This window comes from Euprymna scolopes, chromosome 11 (genome assembly GCF_053919585.1).
Source record: "Euprymna scolopes isolate OS-2025 chromosome 11, ASM5391958v1, whole genome shotgun sequence".
In the NCBI taxonomy this organism is placed as follows: Eukaryota; Metazoa; Mollusca; class Cephalopoda; order Sepiida; family Sepiolidae; genus Euprymna; species Euprymna scolopes.
In genome coordinates, this window is record NC_136492.1 from 73267933 (window position 1) to 73290144 (window position 22212).

Consider the following 22212-nt stretch of genomic DNA (forward strand, 5'->3'; position numbering starts at 1 on the left):
ATCTCTTTAGGCTATGGCATTTCGAAACTAAATGCTTCTCATCAGAAGAGGAGAACGGCCAGAATTTCCTTTCTCCATTTTCTTATCTTTTCTGTTCTTTTGTTATTAGCTCTTCTTTAATGATCCCCATTATTTCATAGTGGGCTATATTTTTTTTACTATTACCTACATATATACTACCCTTCCGATTTACCCTTATATATTGTACCTTATTTTTTTATTTTTTACCATATTATCTTATCTCTTCATTCTCATTTCATATCTAAATGATATTAAAACCAGTTTTTCTATATTTGCATTTTGTATAATTCTGGTCCTTCTCTTCTGATGAGAAGCATTTAGCTTCAAAATGCCATAGCCTAATATGGTTTCTATTTTTAATTTTTCTCTCTTTTACTTTTCTTTATTCTTCTGAGGATATAACTTTTATTCCTGACCTTTCATTTAATATATTCTTTGTCTCCTCTTAATAGTGTTGAGCTTTTCTTATCATGATAAGTTTTGCTTTGTTAAAGATTTACCCTTTGATAACAAAATTATATACTAGCACGCCACCCAGCATTGCACGATCATAAAATATGCATAAATATATTCTACATAATGCAGGATTCTTAATTATTATAAATAGAAATAACATAGACATTAAACAACATAAAATTCTTATGAAGTAAAAAAAAAAAAAAAACAGAAAGAAACTGAGATATGTGTATTATGTTTTTCTAAATAGTTTTAAATTTCTTGTAAGGCAAAAAGCAAATACTCGAGCTGAGATTGAAACCAACACCTAAAGACAATGAATCAAGAACGATTAGGCCAGTTCGATACGATCTATAAACCTACTTATTCTTAACATAAAGTACCCGTCATGTTTTCTGGCTGCACATACACATTTGTGAAACAGTTGACAAACAGTAAAAATCTAATGACCATCACATACCAATTTTTCAATTCTGCCACTTAGCAGTCTTTTTTGCCGGGTGTAAACGGATAAAAAGTTTTCCACATGTCTAAATCCTCTATATAACAAATTTCAAGTTCAAGATCAAAATTTGTTCAGTATATAGGTTGAGAATATCCTCACACACACACACACACATTTCACTTTTATAGATATATACATATATATACACAGTATAGAGAGATATGTACATAACAGGATACTTTGTTGGTATGGTCACATTGAAAGAATGGATGAGAGTGCTTGGATATAGAACAGTTAAGGTAGCAGAAGAAAGCTAAGAAAAAAAAACAAGTGAAGCATGAATGGTCTCCCATGAGTGCACAGTGAACGAGGCAAAAAAAAAAAATTGATTAATTTCAGCATTTGCCCCCCCCCCATATAGCCCCGAAAGTCGCCAGGGAACCCCAAATCCTGATGAAAATGAACAAACAGGGTGCAGTTTTAGGCCTTAACATATGTAAATTTGACTTCTGCAACATGCAAAAAAAGAAATAACTAAGTCCATCATTTTCCCTCCCCCCCATTTAGCCCCAAAAGTCCTCAAGGCCTTAACATATTTAACTTTGAGTTCTGCACCATGCAAAACTGTTAAATAGACATACACAGAAAATTTTGGACAAATATGGTAAAATAGTCCCAAAAATGGAGTATTTTTATTAGCCCTAAAAGAGCCCCTGGAGCACACCCAAGAGTTATCGTGAAGTATAGACAAACAAAATTATATAGAAATCAGTTGGTTACAACTTTTCAGAAAGTTTTATGAAAATCCAAGGCATCAATTTTTTTTTTTAATAAGCACAAAAGTGTCAATTTTACCCATTTTAACTTAGAAAAAACCCATTCTGTTACTTTTTTTACTCATATCATGTTTAATGTTTGTGCAAAATTTTTTTTAATTCCAAGGCATAGTTATTGAGAAAAGTGCAGACAGACGAACGGACAAGGGTGAATTTACAGGTCCACCCGCCTTTTGTCGGGGGACCAACATGAGAGAAAGTGATAAGGATGTATTTAGAAGAGAAATAAAGACCTGGTCAGAGATAGATTAGATTGGAAGCAAATTTCTGAAAATCATTCAGTACAAACCAAATATGATGATTTTGAAATATATCAATCAACATTTTCCGATTTCTTTTTGAATAGTGTACAAACAAATTTACAAACCTGACCAGGTAGCTAATTGACAACGTAGGAAGACATCTTCATCATGGGTGCAGTCAATGGGGTCATCCATTTGAAGCTGTGCCTTGCATTTTGTGATATCTATATCTTCCGTGTTACAATCAACCCAGCCCATGACTATATCGAGGGAGGTGGTCTGCTGCCGAACCGTTTCCACTTGGCCAAAGCGTGGATTGTAAATGAGACCAAGTTGATTGCACACAACCACAGCATTCTGCTCGGTCCAGCCCTTTAACAAAAAAAAAAAGAAAGAGATTTTAATTGCTTGGGATATGACATTGTGATACAACATGGTTTCCTGCTTGAAAACCACTGACCACAATAGTGTTTCCTTAGTCTTCTTCTCCTTCATCTTCTCTCCTAGCTGTGTTGTCATAGTCTCTCACATTTAGCAACTGTCAAGGTGGTGTACATAAAATAAAACAAACTCCAACAGCTTGTTGTTGTTTCACCACATTTCGACCAACTCATCCTCTGGCCTTCTTCAGGTGGTTAACCGGAACATGACTACTTAGTCAAATTATGGTGAGATAACAACTATGGAAGGTGATAATTATTGCGAATAAAATTACAAAACTCAGCATTTCTATGCCATCGCGATTAACCACCTGAAGAAGGCCAGTGGATGAGTTGGTTGAAACATGGTGAAACAACAACAATATAAAAATGAGGATAACAGTCCAAAAAGAAAATTATCAAGGCTCATCTCAAAGGATTCTAAAAAATAAAAATAATATATAAATTCCAATATATTCTGCACATATTAATTGCACTTTGGGTGTGTGTGAGACACTGTCAACCTTCAATACACTCAAGTTCACGTCTAAGTTATCTGTCAAGGCTATTTCATCAATCTGTTGATCAATTTATTTCCCTATCTGTTCAAAGCCACAGTTTGCAATACGTTCAACCATGTCAAACTCGTAACTGTCCTCAACTGTTGCAAGCCCAAGATTGTCCGTAAACCATTCCTAACTGTGGGAAAATTCACAGCCATACAAAACTAAGCCTAAATATATCTACATTTTATGTCCACTCTTGTTCATCAACCACTGGCTAACAATCATATTCAGTTTCCGTTGTGTACCCTGGTGAACAACTTCCTATTCCAACAACATATAAATTTCTTTTTTCCGATAAACCTATTTCCCCCTTTCTTTTGTCATACTTCTTTTTCTCTCCCGCTTCCTAACACTTCAGAGAGGGAGGGACAGAATCTTGATAGTATCACAACATTTATTTATTCTTTTTTGTTGAAAAGATCAAAAATAAAAAAGGTTTTACGTTTTCGGAATTTTGGGGGGAGAAGAGGATTAATAATCCCTATTATTTGGATTATTCAGATTACTCTTCTCATTTTGGCTGTTATTCTCGCGATGTTTCTCTCAATGTAACCTCCAACCTTTTTCAGGTAGGTCTTGTCGAACATGGAAAGCTGTACAGAATCCTGAATGGGACCCTTTATTTAATCCATGGGTAACTTGCCCTCATTCCATTAGCTATGACAGAGTACAGGGTAGAACAATAAAATTGTCACCCTAAAGAAAATGTAACCGTCTTCAGTCTCAATCACTGCCTCGATATGGGTCTGGAACTGGGAGCATGCTTTTTACACAAGCGCCGATGAGAGCTCAGCAAATACTCGAAAGATGGGGGCAATCAGGCTGGCTTTGGTGCTGTGTGGGGGGTCATGTTAGTGATGTTCTCAACAGACGACCAAACGAAGTAGTCCAGCAGGTTCAGGTCGGGGTAGGAGGACGGTCCAGTGAAAGAAGGATACAAAGTCGTAGTATGCCTTCTTAAGCAAAGTCTTGGTCTCTTTAGACTTGTGGGCCTACGTAGAATCCTGCTGTTACACCCAGCATCTGCCAGCGGCCACCTGATTCCATCAGGGGTCACCACACTCTTCAGCACATCCAGGTACGCCTTTGAAGATGTGAAGTAGCATGATATGGCCCTCGCTTGAAACCACACCAAAGACCATAACCATGGCCGCCGGAAATTTTATTTTCAGACACTTCTGCATATCAGTGACATGAGGCAAATGTGTGTATTTTAGTTTCAAGACCCGCCAGCAGATGTTGCTTGTCAGTCAAAGAACAGGGATTGGTAATTCTTTCTTTTCTAAAAGTGCGTGCAAACTAAAATTATATTTTGATACATTTATACTATCTTTCTGTACAAAAAACAAATTATTCTTAAACCTCTAGAAATGTTTCAAGTTTTTAAAATTATATTTTGCAACATTTTTATACAACCTTACTGTAAAAAAACCCAGATAATTCTAAAAACAATCTATAAATGTTTCATGTTTTTTAAATTATATTTTGCAACATTTTGATACAACTTAACTGTAAAAACAACCCAGATAATTCTAAAAACAATCTAAAAATGTTTAATGTTTTCAAAATTATATTTTGCAACATTTTTATACAACTTTACTGTAAAACAAACCCCAGATAATTCTAAAAACAATCTATAAATGTTTCATGTTTTTAAAATTATATTTTGCAACATTTTTATACAACTTTACTGTAAAAAAAACCCAGGTAATTCTAAAAACAATCTATAAATGTTTCAAGTTTTTAAAATTATATTTTGCAACATTTTTATACAACCTTGCTGTAAAAAACCCCCAGATAATTCTAAAAACAATCTATAAATGTTTCATGTTTTTAAAATTATATTTTGCTACATTTTTATACAACTTTACTGTAAAAACAACCCAGGTAATTCTAAAAACAATCTATAAATGTTTCATGTTTTTAAAATTATATTTTGCCACATTTTTATACAACTTTGCTGTAAAACAACCCAGATAATTCTAAAAACAATCTATAAATGTTTCATGTTTTTAAAATTATATTTTGCAACATTTTTATACAACTTTACTGTAAAAAACCCCAGATAATTCTAAAATCAATCTATAAATGTTTAATGTTTTTAAAATTATATTTTGCAACATTTTTATACAACTTTACTGTAAAAAAACCCGGATAATTCTAAAAAAAATCTATAAATGTTTAATGTTTTTAAAATTATATTTTGCAACATTTTTATACAACCTTACTGTAAAAACAACCCAGATAATTCTAAAAATAATCTATAAATTTTTAATGTTTTTAAAATTATATTTTGCAACATTTTTATACAACCTTACTGTAAAAACAACTCAGATAATTCTAAAAACAATCTATAAATGTTTAATGTTTTTAAAATTATATTTTGCAACATTTTTATACAACCTTACTGTAAAAACAACCCAGATAATTCTAAAAACAATCTATAAATGTTTCATGTTTTTTAAATTATATTTTGCAACATTTTTATACAACCTTACTGTAAAAACAACCCAGATAATTCTAAAAACAATCTATAAATGTTTAATGTTTTTAAAATTATATTTTGCAACATTTTTATACAACTTTACTGTAAAAAAACCCGGATAATTCTAAAAAAAATCTATAAATGTTTAATGTTTTTAAAATTATATTTTGCAACATTTTTATACAACCTTACTGTAAAAACAACCCAGATAATTCTAAAAACAATCTATAAATGTTTCATGTTTTTAAAATTATATTTTGCAACATTTTTATACAACCTTACTGTAAAAACAACCCAGATAATTCTAAAAACAATCTATAAATGTTTCATGTTTTTAAAATTATATTTTGCAACATTTTTATACAACCTTACTGTAAAAAAAACCCAGATAATTCTAAAAACAATCTATAAATGTTTCATGTTTTTTAAATTATATTTTGCAACATTTTTATACAACCTTACTGTAAAAAAACCCAGATAATTCTAAAAACAATCTATAAATGTTTAATGTTTTTAAAATTATATTTTGCAACATTTTTATACAACTTTACTGTAAAAACAACCCAGATAATTCTAAAAACAATCTATAAATGTTTAATGTTTTTAAAATTATATTTTGCAAGATTTTTATACAACTTTACTGTAAAAACAACCCAGATAATTCTAAAAACAATCTATAAATGTTTAATGGTTTTAAAATTATATTTTGCAACATTTTTATACAACTTTACTGTAAAAACAACCCAGATAATTCTAAAAACAATCTATAAATGTTTAATGTTTTTAAAATTATATTTTGCAACATTTTTATACAACCTTACTGTAAAAACAACCCAGATAATTCTAAAAACAATCTATAAATATTTCATGTTTTTAAAATTATATTTTGCAACATTTTGATACAACTTTACTGTAAAAACAACCCAGATAATTCTAAAAACAATCTATAAATGTTTAATGTTTTTAAAATTATATTTTGCAAGATTTTTATACAACTTCACTGTAAAAAAAAACCCAGGTAATTCTAAAAACAATCTATGTTTCATGTTTTTAAAATTATATTTTGCAACATTTTTATACAACCTTACTGTAAAAACAACCCAGATAATTCTAAAAACAATCTATAAATGTTTCATGTTTTTTAAATTATATTTTGCAACATTTTTATACAACTTAACTGTAAAAACAACCCAGATAATTCTAAAAACAATCTATAAATGTTTAATGTTTTTAAAATTATATTTTGCAACGTTTTTATACAACCTTACTGTAAAAAACCCCCAGATAATTCTAAAAACAATCTATAAATGTTTAATGTTTTTAAAATTATATTTTGCAACATTTTTATACAACCTTACTGTAAAAACAACCCAGATAATTCTAAAAACAATCTATAAATGTTTCATGTTTTTAAAATTATATTTTGCAACATTTTTATACAACTTTACTGTAAAAACAACCCAGATAATTCTAAAAACAATCTATAAATGTTTCATGTTTTTAAAATTATATTTTGCAACATTTTTATACAACTTTATTGTAAAAACAACCCAGATAATTCTAAAAACAATCTATAAATGTTTCATGGTTTTAAAATTATATTTTGCAACATTTTTATACAACTTTACTGTAAAAACAACCCAGATTATTCTAAAAACAATCTATAAATGTTTAATGTTTTTAAAATTATATTTTGCAACATTTTTATACAACTTTACTGTAAAAACAACCCAGATAATTCTAAAAACAATCTATAAATGTTTCATGTTTTTAAAATTATATTTTGCAACATTTTTATACAACTTTACTGTAAAAAAAACCCAGATAATTCTAAAAACAATCTATAAATGTTTCATGTTTTTATTATATTTATTATTTCATTTTCAGTTATGAATCACTCATTGAAAAAAAAAATTTATGTTTATGCATTAAGATTATATTTTGATACATTTTTTATACAATAAATGTTTCGATTTTCATATATTTCTGTGTTATTTATGTCATTATTATTTATTTTTGAGATATTGTAAACACTTGTTTATATCTGAGGTTCATGTAATGGCTGCTAGACAGTGTTTCTCTTTTGAAGAACAGGGATCGATAACTCGTCTCTATTGCTAATATGTCACTGTCCTGCAGAAGTGCCTATTTTCATCACCCTGGGCACATCCCTGTTATTTGTGGCAATCCAGTGATGCATTTTGAGGATGCTGGCAATGGTCCTGCTGTCATAACTTGGATGGGTAGAGAGCATGAGTTATATAGCGGCACATCTCTGATCTCGCTCGTTAAATATTGTGTTATTTTCAGACATGATAGAAGGCTCCTATCGCTCTTGGGATTTGTATGCAACTGGTTAATTAGTAGATGGTCTGCAACATAAAAAGAAAACCGGTTTTCATCAAATGGAAATGAAATCATGTTGTCTTCTCTAAAGTGACAATTTTATCATTCCACCCTGTAGATACCTTAAGTAATCCTTAATTGTATTACTAATATTTTCCACACTGCGGATTGAACCATTGATCTCTAGAAGACTGGCACTTAAAACTGATTCTTACTTTGCATTTTTATCCATTGTGTCATATGTCCTCATGGCTGATGGAATATCAGCATGCTACGACTTCATTTGAAAATTAATCAATCAGAATGCTTGAAAAACAGATGACAACTCTGAGTCATCGGAAGATAACTGTAACCTTCTTCCCACATTTATGCTAACTCCAAAAGAAAATCTCCAAATTTTCACAAGTAAATGAAGCCAAGAGTATTCTATGATATAACTGAAAAAGAACATCCAGATAACAAGCCAATACAAAAAGCAACCTACAAATTTCTCAGAAAATACTGCTCTATCCAAGAAAAAGACTGTTCATCATTGATGATGAAGACCAATAATATGACTGATGATGCTGAAATTTGCACATGAAATTTTTTGTGGCAATAGTTGCGCAATTTCCAACCACCCACCCCCCTCCCGAGTTGGCATAGTTTTCTTCCAGTATAAATTTAGAACAACTGGAAACAAACCCAAGCACTTGCTATTCTCAAATGGTCACCCACCTGGTACTGGCCAGGCTCATCGTTGCTTAACTTCAGTCTGACAAGAACCGGTGTGCTCTATCACCTCCCTCATCCAATGGTCTTTCACTAGAGATGATCATACCCAAAGGGGAGTACTAAACAAAACTCCCTACACTGACTGACATCACATCCCAGAAAAAAGAAGCTAAAAAAAAAAACAAACACTAGAAATACTAAAAAAAAAAAATCAACTCTGCCAGTTGGTGTAAACAGACACAAATAATTGTGGCTGAAAGAAAGGAAAGTGTAACAACATGCAAAATAAGTACAATTATGAATTGATTCACTATGGTGGATATAACAGCCGAGCTTTTACAAACAGTGACATCAAACTCTACTAAAACACTACATACATCCCCTAAAATCAAACATATCCCTGACAACAGCCCTAACCAATTAAAAATATCGACATTGGAATGAGTCTGCACATTGCAAGGGTCATATCTCACGATATCTCGGCACCAGATCAGGTAATTGTGAGGTAATGACCGACTCACTAGTTCTCCTCCAACTTCAGATACAAACAATCATCAGAGGGAAGAGAGAGTAATAGGTAATAAGAGTGTCTTCAAAATAAGCCAATTACAAAGTGAATGTGACTATATTAATGGCTAGGGATTTTTATTCTCGGGCCCCCAAAATAAACAGAGATTAGACCATTCCTGTAATGACCTAGTTCCAACCGATTGCGGTGTAATGCTGGTTCTGTACAGTTCTAGAAGGTCCACTCTCCCAGGCTTTGCCGTCTCTCTTTGAGAAGGGGTTAGTTTATTGCTAATCGCCTGAGGCGCCCTTACTGTGGAATGCTAACGGGGCTCGCCAGAGTGTCCCTCTTTGGAGGTGCTGATTTCTCAATTCCACTTTCCAACCCTGATGCACAGTTCTTGCAATGGGTTGGTTTGGTTGTTTTTATTTTACGGCATGTCAACCCTTTTCAGGTTATTTAATGCGGAATCCGGTGATTTTGAAGAAAATTTTTTTAATAGAATATATTTGTTTTTTGCAAGTCAGTTTCTATTTAACCTATAGTTGGGACCCTAACAGGTACTACCACTCCGGGTCAGAGTGGACCTGGGAGCAATGGTAATTAAAGGGTGGCTCCACACTCCCCAGAGCCCACAAGCTGGGGCCTCACTCTCGGATATAGTTTACGGTCATATCCAGGACCCCCATTAAGGGACTTTTACCCTCTGCAGGGGGGCAGTCGGTGTATTCTAATGCCCCATTGACAGGGCCATCTTGCAATGGGAGAGAATTAAATATCTTAATCAGAGAAAAGGAAGGTGTGGTGAGACAAAAGAGTAATCTCCCCTATCAAAACAGGAGTCGGGAGGGATGAAATTCCCACAATTGAGAATACAACTGATAAAAAAAAACTTTGCCGTTTGGCGAGGAGCAAAGTGTAGTATCTGCTCTGATACTGAACTTTATCTATTTTTGTCCTCATTCAGTGGAGAAATCCTTCTAGACTGAAACGATTTTTTTTTTTTTTGAGAGCCGAGTAAATTGGAACTGTTGAAAAGAAAAATGCATGGATTCCTCTGCTTATTTATTTGCAGACTGTTATCCTCATCTTCATAATTGTTGTTTCACGACATTTTGGCAAAATATTCAATGCCCATGATGCAGTGGATAGAGGCGTTGAATCTCTATGGTTCCAGGTGAGCATTGTCTTAAGATAGTGGTTCCAAAGGCGGCCAGAGGATTAGTTGGCCACAACGTGGTAAGACAAGAACAACTATGGAAGGCAGTATTTACTGAGGACACAGTTAAGAGACTCAGCATTTCTATCGCATCACAGTTAACAACCTGACGAAGGCCAGAGAAATAGTTGGCCAAAATGTTGTGAAACAACAACAATGAAGATGAGGATAACAGTCTGCAAATAAATTATTCACATCAAAAGATTCCAATAATAAAATAATATGGAAAATATGGATTCCTCTTATTTTTTTTGTGTATATATATATATATATATATGCACACACAAAAAAAAAAAATAAGAGGAATCCATATTTTCCATATTATTTTATTATTGGAATCTTTTGAGGTGAATAATTTTATTTATATATATATATATATATATATATTGGCCAATATTATATATATATATATATATATATATATATACATATTGGTGATGGGACGATTCCAATATTTTTCTTAATTCCGATACAATCATTGATCTGTTTTAAATCTCTGATTCTGATATAATTACTGATTCCAATTCCAATATGAAGCTGTTTTTGTAGGGAGGAGGTCAGATTACTGCAACAACCCATGTAACATGTAACAAATGTAAGAAAATATGCTTATGGGTGTGACCTAAAGGTTTTAGTTTTACTGGTAACTTAAAACCAATAAAAATTTACCATTTCATCATTAATACGAGTTATGGAAAATTAAATTTTAAACAAAAAATAAAGAAATAAAAACAACAAAAAGAATCATTTTTAGCATCGGAAAATAGGAACAATTTTTTCCAATACCAATTCCGATACCCCAAAAAGTTCTGATTTTTTTTTTTATTCTCAATTCCGATAAATTGTCCCAACACTGATATAAGAGAGAGAGAGAGATATGTGTGTATACATGTATGTATTTTTTATGAAAATTGCTCCAGGCACGGTATGAAGGTGCTTAATGAAAGGAACTAAAAAGAAATAATATTTCAAAGTCAAAACTTTACTAATGATAAATGTTAGATGGACAGATTCTGCTCCAGAAAACAGCAATTCTTCCCCCTTTGTCAGAAACATTGCTCATGGAAATGTGAGAAATAAAAGACATAATATGAGAAGTGATAGTTATGAGGCTGTCAAAAGTAAACCCAAAATACGTAGATTCATGTATTGGTCTGTACATGATGCGTGTTCATGTATCCATCTGCATATATATATATATATATATATATATATATATATATGCACAAAACTTGTCTATAAATGTGTGTGTACAGATATTGGTTTGTACAGGTACCTTATATATGTGCGTGTGTGTTTACATATATTTTTTTATTTATTACATTTTCACCCCAAACAAGGCACAGTACCACTTTGATGTAGGGGGCTACTATCAAGGACATAAGTTGAAGGGATACAATGTAGGGAGTTGAGCAGCAAGATGTCTGTTCACATTACACTTGAACTTCTGCATGTCAGTACAGTTGGGGAAGCAGGAACCCAGAAAGGAAATCCTAAGTCTAGCAGTTTTGTGGAAGAAACTATTGGGGTAGAAAGCTTTGTTACATCTAGGGATCTCTACTGTGTAGGGGTGAGACTTTGCTGCTTGTTGGAGGTACAAGGGCTTGTAGTTTGTTGGAGCATTCACTGTTAAAATACTTGTAAAACAGGCAAATATATGTATATATATATATATATATATGCCTACCCTCTCATTCCTATAAATAATTTTGTATACCTACCTTGTTACAGATGGTACCCCATTTACCATTAATTTCAACCTCTACACGTCCCTCTGTAGGCTGTTTACCATCAGCTAATCGCACTGGGAAAGTCATGTTTTCTACAATGGATTCAAAATCGTCTTGCAGGACAAACTCCACCCATTGTTTCTGCTTACCATCGGCTACAAGAGTTCCATAGACGATCATTCCAATGGAATTGGCAAATTCTAGAACGGCACCAGCAGGTATATCCAACCTACCAGTAGGTTCGATGTAGATATCTTTATCGACACGATACAATTTGGCATCTAGAGTGAGTTTTGTTTTAAGTTCACCACCTAAAACATTCCCATTGTCACGCAGAAAATTGTTGTCCAAATCCGGAGTAGAATCCTGGATCACAAATGTCTCATAAAGTCGATTGTTCTTCAATGCTGGATCGTATTTGATCACTGCTAGGTTGTAACGGTCATCGCGGTCAAAAATCAAATTAAAAAAGTTTTCATACTTGTCAGTTCCCCAGTAGTTATAGTTTGCTTGGATTACAGCCGATGGATCAATCAATTGAGTCGACATTTCCCGCACAGATTCCGGATTTGAGATCTCGTTTCTTTGCACTTTAACATTTTCTGATGAAACGACGATGACAGCATTTGCGTGGCTCCTTGGATTCAGAAAGGGAAAAGAATCGTTGATTTGATTGTTAACTAATTTATTGTACATGAATAATATTTCTTGATTGGGACTGTTCTGCGTGAGACGCATGTTAACAGCATACCGACCCTTATTGTGTTCGAACTTATTGGACAATATATCATAGTCGACTGGAAAATGTGTATACCATCTCGATACCAGTAAGTCATAGCCATTATCAATCAGGATCCCTCCCAAGGAATGATTCCGAAAAGTATTGTTTGTAATCTTTCCAACAGAGTTTAGCAAAGGTGCCATGAGCAATCCATGCTTCAGATTCGATGAGAAAGAATTCAAGTCAAGAGAAAAGTTGGTCTTTTTTACGGATGTGATATTGCAGGACAAATATTCAATGCCTTCTTGAAAATTGTTCTCAAAAGAACTCTCATTCACAAGAATATTTCCGGACCGACAGTAATTGCCAATACGAAGTGCCGTCCAGGAATTTTCCGTAAATTTAACATTGACAACATTAAATTCCAAGCCATCTTCAATTCGTGAACGGTTTAGCTGCAAGAATTCAGTGAAGGCACCATATCCTTGATTTTGAATAAATTGGCTTTCATTGAACAAAAGTAATCCACCTGAAAAGGTTATATTAATTCCAGCATGTTGATTGTTTCGAAACACAGTGTTATTTACCACAACATGGCCAGCCCCTTGAAACACACGCAAACCTGCTTCATATTTGTTATCAAAAACTGTTGTAGAGTTGACAATCACTTTGCTTCGCATATCTTGTACAGAAATTCCATGGTGGTTGTTATTTGACACAGCCGATTCCGTAACATGAAGCTCAACATCTGTGCCTGAAAAAAAAAAAAAAAAAAAAAAAGAAAATGTATACATCTATAAAAGTGAGAATGTGTGTGTGTATATACTCAATGAGTTTTTGATTTATTTTGGCATATAGGACATTCAGACATGTTGAAATCTTTATGATTAGTTTTCATCCGGAAAAAAACGGGCTGCTAAAGGATCAAAATTGAAAAATTGATACATGGGGGGGGGGTCAGATTTTTATCTGTTTACTGACTGTTTCACGAATGTGCATGCATGAATGGTTCACGTGACAGATTCATTATGTTAAGAATAAGTAGGTTTGAAAACACTTTTTAAAGATCATATCAAGCTGGCCTAATGGTTATCGTACCTGACTCACCGTCTTTGTTTCGGCTTAGATCTCAGCTTGAGTATTATTTTTTTTTTATTTACAAGAAGTGAACTGTTTAGAAAAAAAACATTATACTCAAATGCATGTCTCAGTTTCTGTATGAATTAAAATATAATATTTATGTATCTTTCATGACCGGGCAACATCAGGCAGCCTGCTAGTATTGATATAAATCAGAATTCAAAAAGAAAAAAGTTTTGTTCTGTCATTTTTGCACAGGCGTGAGAGCAACCAAAGCAATTTTTGTAGTTGGATTTAAATCAAACAAAGGTAAACAATGAAATAACTCTTCAATCTTATGTCAAATCGTTAGGACCTTATCATTTATTTTTTTTATTACTATATGGTTAGTTTTTATTTATCTTTATATCTTTTCATGTTCTTTCTTTCTTTTTTTTTGTCATCTTTTCTTGCCTTCCTTTTTCCTCTTATGACAGTTGTCTCTGAAAACTAAAAATGATAACGCTGGCAGGAAAACTAAGACTTCAAACGATTCATGATAAAGGTAAACGAATTCGACAAAAATCAATAACAATATTGAAGGAATTTCAATAATTTTATATTACACACACGTCACACAAGATGGCAGAATATATTGACACTTCTGCATTGCACGAACGGCGCCATTGTTAAGGGGTGATAACTCTAATTTCTTCTTGGTCAAATAACACCGCAAATAAATAACAAACAAGTTTTTTTTTTCTTACTGAACACAAAAATATTTGAAAACCAAAACATTGTATAAAGATATATCAATATATAATTGTAAAAACATTTATTGGAAAGTCTGCTTAAGAAAATATAATTTTAAGAAAATAATTTTTGAATTAAAGCAACATGGGAGTTTTTTTCCCAAAAAAAACATTTTTAAATTAAAGTAAAATTAGATTTTTTTTTTCCGAACAATAATTTAATAATTTAAACAAAACATTTTTCAAATTAGAGCAGAATTGGATTTTTTGTTTGCTTGTTTATATTTTTTTTCGTAACATTTTTTGAATTAAAATAAAATTGTCACTGTAACAAAATATATTTTAATTTTTTTTTTTTTTTGTTGCACCTGTTTAAGGGTCAACAACATATAGTTTTAATTTGAAGAGAAGCGTCACCTGGCAACAATGGTGCTGTCCATGTAATGTAGAAGTGGCAACATATCTATAAATCTGCTCACCTACCATATTGTGCAACACACTCTGTTTAGAAATAAATATGTGTAATTGAAAATTATTGAAATTTCTTTCATTATTGTCATCATTATTAATTTCACTACATAGATCGTTTCCATATACTGTGTTGCCATAACCCTCTTACTTTTAAAATAATATATAGTAAAATCAGTTATTTTCAGAATTTAAAAAAATAATCAATTTCAACTAAATAACTCAAAATTAAAAGACACCACAAGAGTGTACATGTGGAAGAGAAAGAGACAGGAAGTCATTCTTTGATGAAATGAAAGTCGCCTAACTTTCCTACTCTTTTCATGAACCATTTGAAGTTTGTCTCTCTAGCAAAGTTATCATTTTCAGTTTTCAGAGACAACTGTCATAAGAGGAAAAAGGAAGGCAAAAAAAGATGACAAGAAAGAACAAGATGAAAAGAGAGAAAGAGAAATAAAAACCAACCAAATAGTAACAAAGAAATAAATAAGGCTCTAAGCGATTTGGCAGAACATAGAAGAGTTGGGTACTTCTACACTATCAAAACAAAGTTTCGGAAATCATAATACTAAATTTCACATGAAAACAATGGTATCTACATATTCCTCGAATTTTTAAGATGATTATATCCAAAAATTACAAAAATCGATAAAGTAGAAAATTATTTATTAAAGGAAACAAAAAATAAAATTTGAAGAAAACGATCATATTTGCTTTGCAGGAGAGTTCAAAAAGGAGGTAATTTTCTGTTTCGATTTATTTTATAAAAAAGATGGCCGCAATTTTTCACCTGCTAATACGATTAAAGTTGTTTTCTTTTAATAATTCAGTAATATTCAGGTAATTTCGACTGCATAATTTGGAAGTGACTGATGTACATGCACTTGAAGGTATGCTTTACAAAGATCCAGCACAGATACATTAGATCCTGCTTGCCGTCATTCCCTCAACTTCTCGGTACATACATCCGCATGGGCTGTAAAAAGATTTACGTGCTCGTTTAGTTCCCGATAGTCGAGTACCGGCCTCACCTTTTGTTTATTATGCTGGATAACCGTCATTAATTCGATCAGACACTTTGGGGGCCCAATTCCTTCTCTGGATCAGGAACTAGCCATCCATTTTTTATCCAAGTCTGTAGTTCCTTATCATATTCTCCACGAGCTCCAGGGGGAATTTTATATTCCGGAACCCTATTGTACAACTTCCCGGGTGGCTGCTCGTCCGACCCTTTCCAAGAAACTGTCCAGGACCTCGTACGCTGGTTGAATTCCGCATGAAAGTCAGGCTGTTCCAGTTTCATGGATGCACCCAGAGCAAGGCAGGCATTAGAGAAATGTGCCCTACCCTCATCATCAATACGGACCCCACCTAATTCTTTGATAACGTCCATTTCTAACAGAATGTCATAACCAAGAAGGTCCCCGCTCACAACCAGGGCTCGTATGTTTACTGTAGGCCATTCACCAACACGTGTACGAATGGCACTAACTCCACAAGAGGCTAGTGTGCCCCCCCCCTGTCAGTACTGGAATCCTCTACTTGTCCCATGTGTCACCGTATGCCTTGCGCACGAGAGTCTGCATGCACCCTGTGTCTATGAGCGCAAAGTGTTCACACCCGTTCACGCACACTTTCACTGTGGGTAGCGCCCTATTTGTCAATGATCTGGGGGAGAATACTGGCGCTATAGTTTACTCCCCTTGTCCGTTTCTCAGACAACTCCTTGCTACGTAACATAGCTTAATGCACCAGTAGCAATGCATGCGTTTTGGCGTTTCCTGAGCAGACGTGTACTTTACACTGCTTCAGCTTCGGCAGTCCCTAGAAAAATGGTTTGGCCCGCCACATTTATAACAGTTTACGCCATCTTCTAATGGAGTAGATGCTTCTGTAGCTGCTAGCACCGGCTTCGCATCTTTTTCTTTTAAAATATTGTGGGCTCTAGCCAACAATTCCTGAAGCCCAATCTCGCTGAGCCTTGACGATGCTCGTAGCAGTCGGCTGGTGTTGTTCGGGAGTCCTGTGAGAAAGGCACAACTTAATATGCGTTCAGTCACTCCACCAAACGGTGCAGCTAATCTCTTTAAATCCACCAGGTAGACATCCACAATCTCATCCAACCCAAGCCGCCATTCAGTGAACTGTCTCCAGGCAATAAAAGGGTCTGTAGCAAAGGCCACGTATAGTACCTCCTTAACCTCCTCCAGAGTTGGTTCATCCCCGAGCTGTTGATAAACGGAGTATGCCCCCTTAGTCAGCCTCGATGGGATGACAAGCATGGGATCCTTTATTTTGCAAAGCCGGCAGACAAGCTCAGCTTTTTCCTACCACTCAACTACCAAGGGTTCGGCGGAGGAGCCGTCAAACTCTGGTATCAATCTCAGATCAAACTTGTCAATTGCAAAAAAATGGGCTGAAATAGCTTGCGGTCGATCAACAGGCAAAAATCACTGCTCACAAATTCTCCGAACTGATTTTGCCACTTCTCACACGTCAAATGATTTCTCGATCCGCTGCCACTGACAAGTGACCTATTTTTATAAGGCACGCGCACATGATCTCACAAAACTTTGTTCACTACAAAACGTCACGGCCGCCATGATGGACTCTTTCTTTCTTGACGCATGTGACTCACAGGACAGACAGACACGAGGACATTTGTACGGTAAGCCATTTTCCCCACAGTAAGCTCTTAAGGAATGCTAGGGTTCCATGAAACCTTCATTGGAAAACCCTGCTGTATACAATAGTTCAGCACACCATTAGCATGCCACATACTTTGAATACCACAACACAATCCTTATTCACATGTAATAAGCTTTCTTCTTGGAGAGATAACATAAAAATATTTGACTCACTTGTTCCACTGGACAATAGGAGGAGGAAGCGCACACACCATTTATAGCGCTGACAATTTCCTCGCCTTATCAGCTTGAAATTTATGTACAACTTGGATGACGCTGACGTGATAGACTGAGGATAGCTGCCATTGCGTATTGGGACGACCTGAATGACATCACCATACAAAGAATTACTAATCTCAAGTTCGGCTTCTGATCTGGGGTCTGCCTCCATTAGGATGAAGTGTAGTGTCAACACATTGCCTTCACGTGTTTCAAAGACCTGAGGAAGTGAAAAAACAATTACAATCAAAATAAGCTGAATCCGTTGGAAGGAAATGAAAAGAGGCAGCAAATGAGATGGGTGTATAGGATGTGTGAAATAGAAACGGGTCAGCATGAAATTTAGTAGAGAATGGGTTTACCAGATGTACGGAATAGAAACGAGTCAGCATGAAATGCAGTCGAGAATGAGATGGGTTTACCAGATGTACGGAATAGAAACAGGTCAGCATGAAATACAGTAGAGAATAAAGTGAGTTTACTAGATGTACAGAATAGAAACGGGCAACATGAAATGCAGTAGAGAATGAGGTGGGTTTACCAGATGTACAGAATAGAAACTGGTCAACATGAAATGCAGTAGAGAATGAGGTGGGTTTACCAGAATGTGTGGAATAGAAACGGGTCAACATGAAATGTGGTAGAGAGTAAGGTACGTATATCTAGTGTACTGAACAGTTTCACAATAGAAAAATATATGATTATTTAAATTAAATGCAGAAAAGTGTAAAATGTTAAATATTGCAACAAAAATATATAAAATGTAAATATGAAATTTAACAGGAAACTCACTATTAGTGTAATATGGTTCACAGAGCAAAAATAAAAAATATACAAAAATCTATAAAAATAAAACAGCAGGTGTCTGTTTGTATGTAAATAATTAACCACTCAATTCTAAAACTACTGGTCACATAACAGAGAAATAAACATGAAATAGTAATCATACACCAAGGCTGGTTTATAGCAAGTAAAATCTTTGTTTGGATGGATGACTAACACGTACAGAAATTGACAAGTTGAAATGCAAAATATATTAGTTTGTGCATGTGTAAAACTAATCATAGCTAAAAGATGTTTAATTTTATAACTTTCTTATCTATTTGTCGAGTTAGCTCATACAGTAGCGAACGCAGCTGGAGTGCTAAATGAGGAACGCTGCTGGTGCGTTAAATGTTTTGGTTTCAATTCTAGCTGATGGCACAAAAGTTTTTTTTTTTTTTAACTTTTGAAAGCAGTACTATATATATATATATATATATATATATATATATATAAGAGCAAATAGTTAATAAAACATGTTAAAAAACACTTTGAAAAAGAGTTAAAAACATATTTAATCTGAAAAGGAAACACTTAAGTGGATAGTCCTTAATTCGCAGAGTTTCGAAGAAATACTTTCCTTCTTATCAGAGGGTAGGAATTAGAAAAATGCGGGATTGGATTTTGCATACAAAAGTATTTGATGAAACTGCAAGTCAAAGATCTTACTTGATAACAAAAAGTGAAGCAGAGAGAACATAGTGAAGAAAAAGGTGACCTCACGCGAATGGATAGTCTGGTGAAAGATAAATTATCCAATGACGGTAAAATCCAAAAATATAAATCCAAGAAAGTAAATTGAATTTCCATTCGCACAAGTAAAATATAAGGAAATCACGTAATTGGAAGATGGTCCAAAATAATCCAAAAGGCCAAAATCCATGGAATAATTCACAAATATGTACAAGGAAAAGGGGAAAAAATTCTAATTTCTGTAGAAATATATATTTCTTATTATATATCAATCCTTATATAAGAAGCACAATGTGAATACAGAGCAATATATATATATAAATGACAAAAATTTATATTCCAAAATACATGATGTTGACAATTTTATATTTTATTCCTTTACGTCAATTGATCCTTACAGTTCTTGACAGTATCTGTTTCGTAGCGCAAAATCAATCAAAACAACAGATACTGTCAAGGACTGTAAGGATCAATTGATGTAAAGGAATTAAATATAAAAATTGTCAACATCATGTATTTTGGAATATAAATTTTTGTCATATATATATATATATATATATATATATATATATATATATATATATATATATAGACTTATATGTAATTATACCGAGTTCGTGAAATTCTGTAAATTTTCATATACCAATGAGTTTTAAATAAAAAATGGTTGACTTAAAGAGTAAGCTACAAAATTATCGAATTTTATAATTATTTTAATTCATGCAGATTTCATATTAATTATTACAGAGCTAATTCTCTATTGAATATTATATATATATATATATATATATATATATATATATATATACTGTGTAAGCAAAAACAAGACTTCAAAACAAGGTGTTGGTGGCAACAAGAAGTGTATTTCAATTTACGTTACAATTGTTTCCATGTCCGGTTCAACAATTTCAAGCATTCATAAAGTCTGAAGAAATGCTGGTTTTGAAAATTTTCAAACGACATAATGCTTGAAATTATCGAACCGGACATGGAAACAATTGTAACGTAAATTGAAATACACTTCTTGTTGCCACCAACACTTTGTTTTGAAGTCTTTTTTTTGCTTACACCATATATATAATATTCAATAGAGAATTAGCTCTGTAATAATTAATATGAAATCGCATGAATTAAAATATATCTGAGCATATTTTATGATCGGGCAAGGCCGTGTGCCAACCACTAGTATACAATAAATAACTTTTACCAAAGGCAAGAAAATTACATTTTCTATTGACCTGTATTATTGTAACATGGGGAAACTGATGGCAAGATTTATTTTCTCTGAATTTCTTATAATCTCCCTCACTTTCCGAAACCAAAATCAAATTCAAAATTATGATAGATTTTGTTTGGATATGATCGCAAATTTTTAGCTTAAAAGATAGTAAAAAGAGAAAAAGCTTACTCTACCGCTAATTCTGGATTTGGGTGTGGAGGTAGTTAGACTTAGGGTTAATAGTAAACCAAAATATTTTTTTATTATTGCTTAAGGAAAGAAACACCAATAGCAACACATTAGGCATTTGGGATTTTTACCATTTCTGATTTCGATGAATTCATATTCAAATAAATAAAATAAACATTAACACACTTTCAGAAAGAAATATAAATTTTATTGCATTTGGTTACAGTTATTTGCTCTGTTACCAATACTCCATGATTACTGGGAAATCAAAATAGTAAATGAAGAATACAAGTAAAATTTAAGTCATATTTTGTCGATTATCTCAAAAGACAAATAAAATGTTTGGTTATTTCAAAGTTTATTGTTAAGATATTTAAGATTTTAAATAGACATTCTATGGACTATTGTATTCAATAATCGACACTAGTAATACAGCATGGAGATTGGGGTATTATATTAATATTAGGTGTAAAATTAATAATATATTAATATTAGGTGTAAAAAGAAAAACAACTAATAATAAGATTTTTTTTTATGGAAATCGCTCCAGACAAAGCATGAAGCCACTTAATGTAAGGAGCTATAACAAGAATGAAAGATGACTATTGCAAAGACAGGAGATACATATAAGCCTTAGTCTTGGAAAGACCAAGCTATAGGTAGGAGGAAAAGAGTTAGCAAGGAGAGAGGTCTACCATCCTGCAGTTCTTGGAAAGTAACTAGTGGAATAGGAAAATGAAGTATGAAAACGGTATTATTATAGGTTCTCAATTTTAAAGGGTTTGTCATCTTTAGGTTTAAATACCTTACTAAAAAGAAACAAAGAGGAATTTCTAAATATGGAACACATTTTTTATATTAAGGTGCTTTATTGGCCTAATCAATATCGTTAGAGACTATGGAATTAACTTTGCTTAGTTAAAATTTGATTAAAACAACTGTGATCACTAGGACAACAGCATATTCTTTTCATTGTTTTGACTCTCGAGAGCATATCCGTTGATATCTTAGAGTGATGTGGTTCTCGGTTGATTAACTGCGTCCAACTGTGTCGGATATATACTCGAGTCAAAACAACGATAAGAATATTCTGTGATCATAGCCCTAGTGATCACTTACTGATTAATATTCATGGATGTTCAATTATACTAGTAATTATTTTTTTTTTTGCAAAGTTAGGGTTGGGCTAGCGTTGGGTGAAGTAAAAAACAATTTTGAAAATTTGATTGTTTGTTATTATATGAAACAGTATAAGAATGGCATATACACTGGTTGGAACCAAACGACATGATAGATACGCAGTTTGACAAACAACCAGAGTGGCAGACACGCAGTTTGATAAACCAGAGCGGCAGACATGCAGTTCAGAAAACAACCAGAGTAGCAGACATGCAGT

General features: G+C 33.2%; 1 protein-coding gene across 1 annotated transcript in view; it reads right to left on the reverse strand.

The window, feature by feature from the left end:
- The window catches only part of LOC145287903 (protein bark beetle-like), a 157165-nt gene that overhangs the window by 59089 nt on the left and 75864 nt on the right, over positions 1-22212 (reverse strand). The window contains exons 6-8 of the mRNA XM_080135844.1: positions 17849-18113; positions 11979-13462; positions 2126-2372 (exon numbers count right to left, since the gene is read on the reverse strand). Coding sequence (XP_079991970.1) covers positions 2126-2372; positions 11979-13462; positions 17849-18113 — 1996 coding nt within the window. The remainder of the gene's footprint in view (positions 1-2125; positions 2373-11978; positions 13463-17848; positions 18114-22212) is intronic.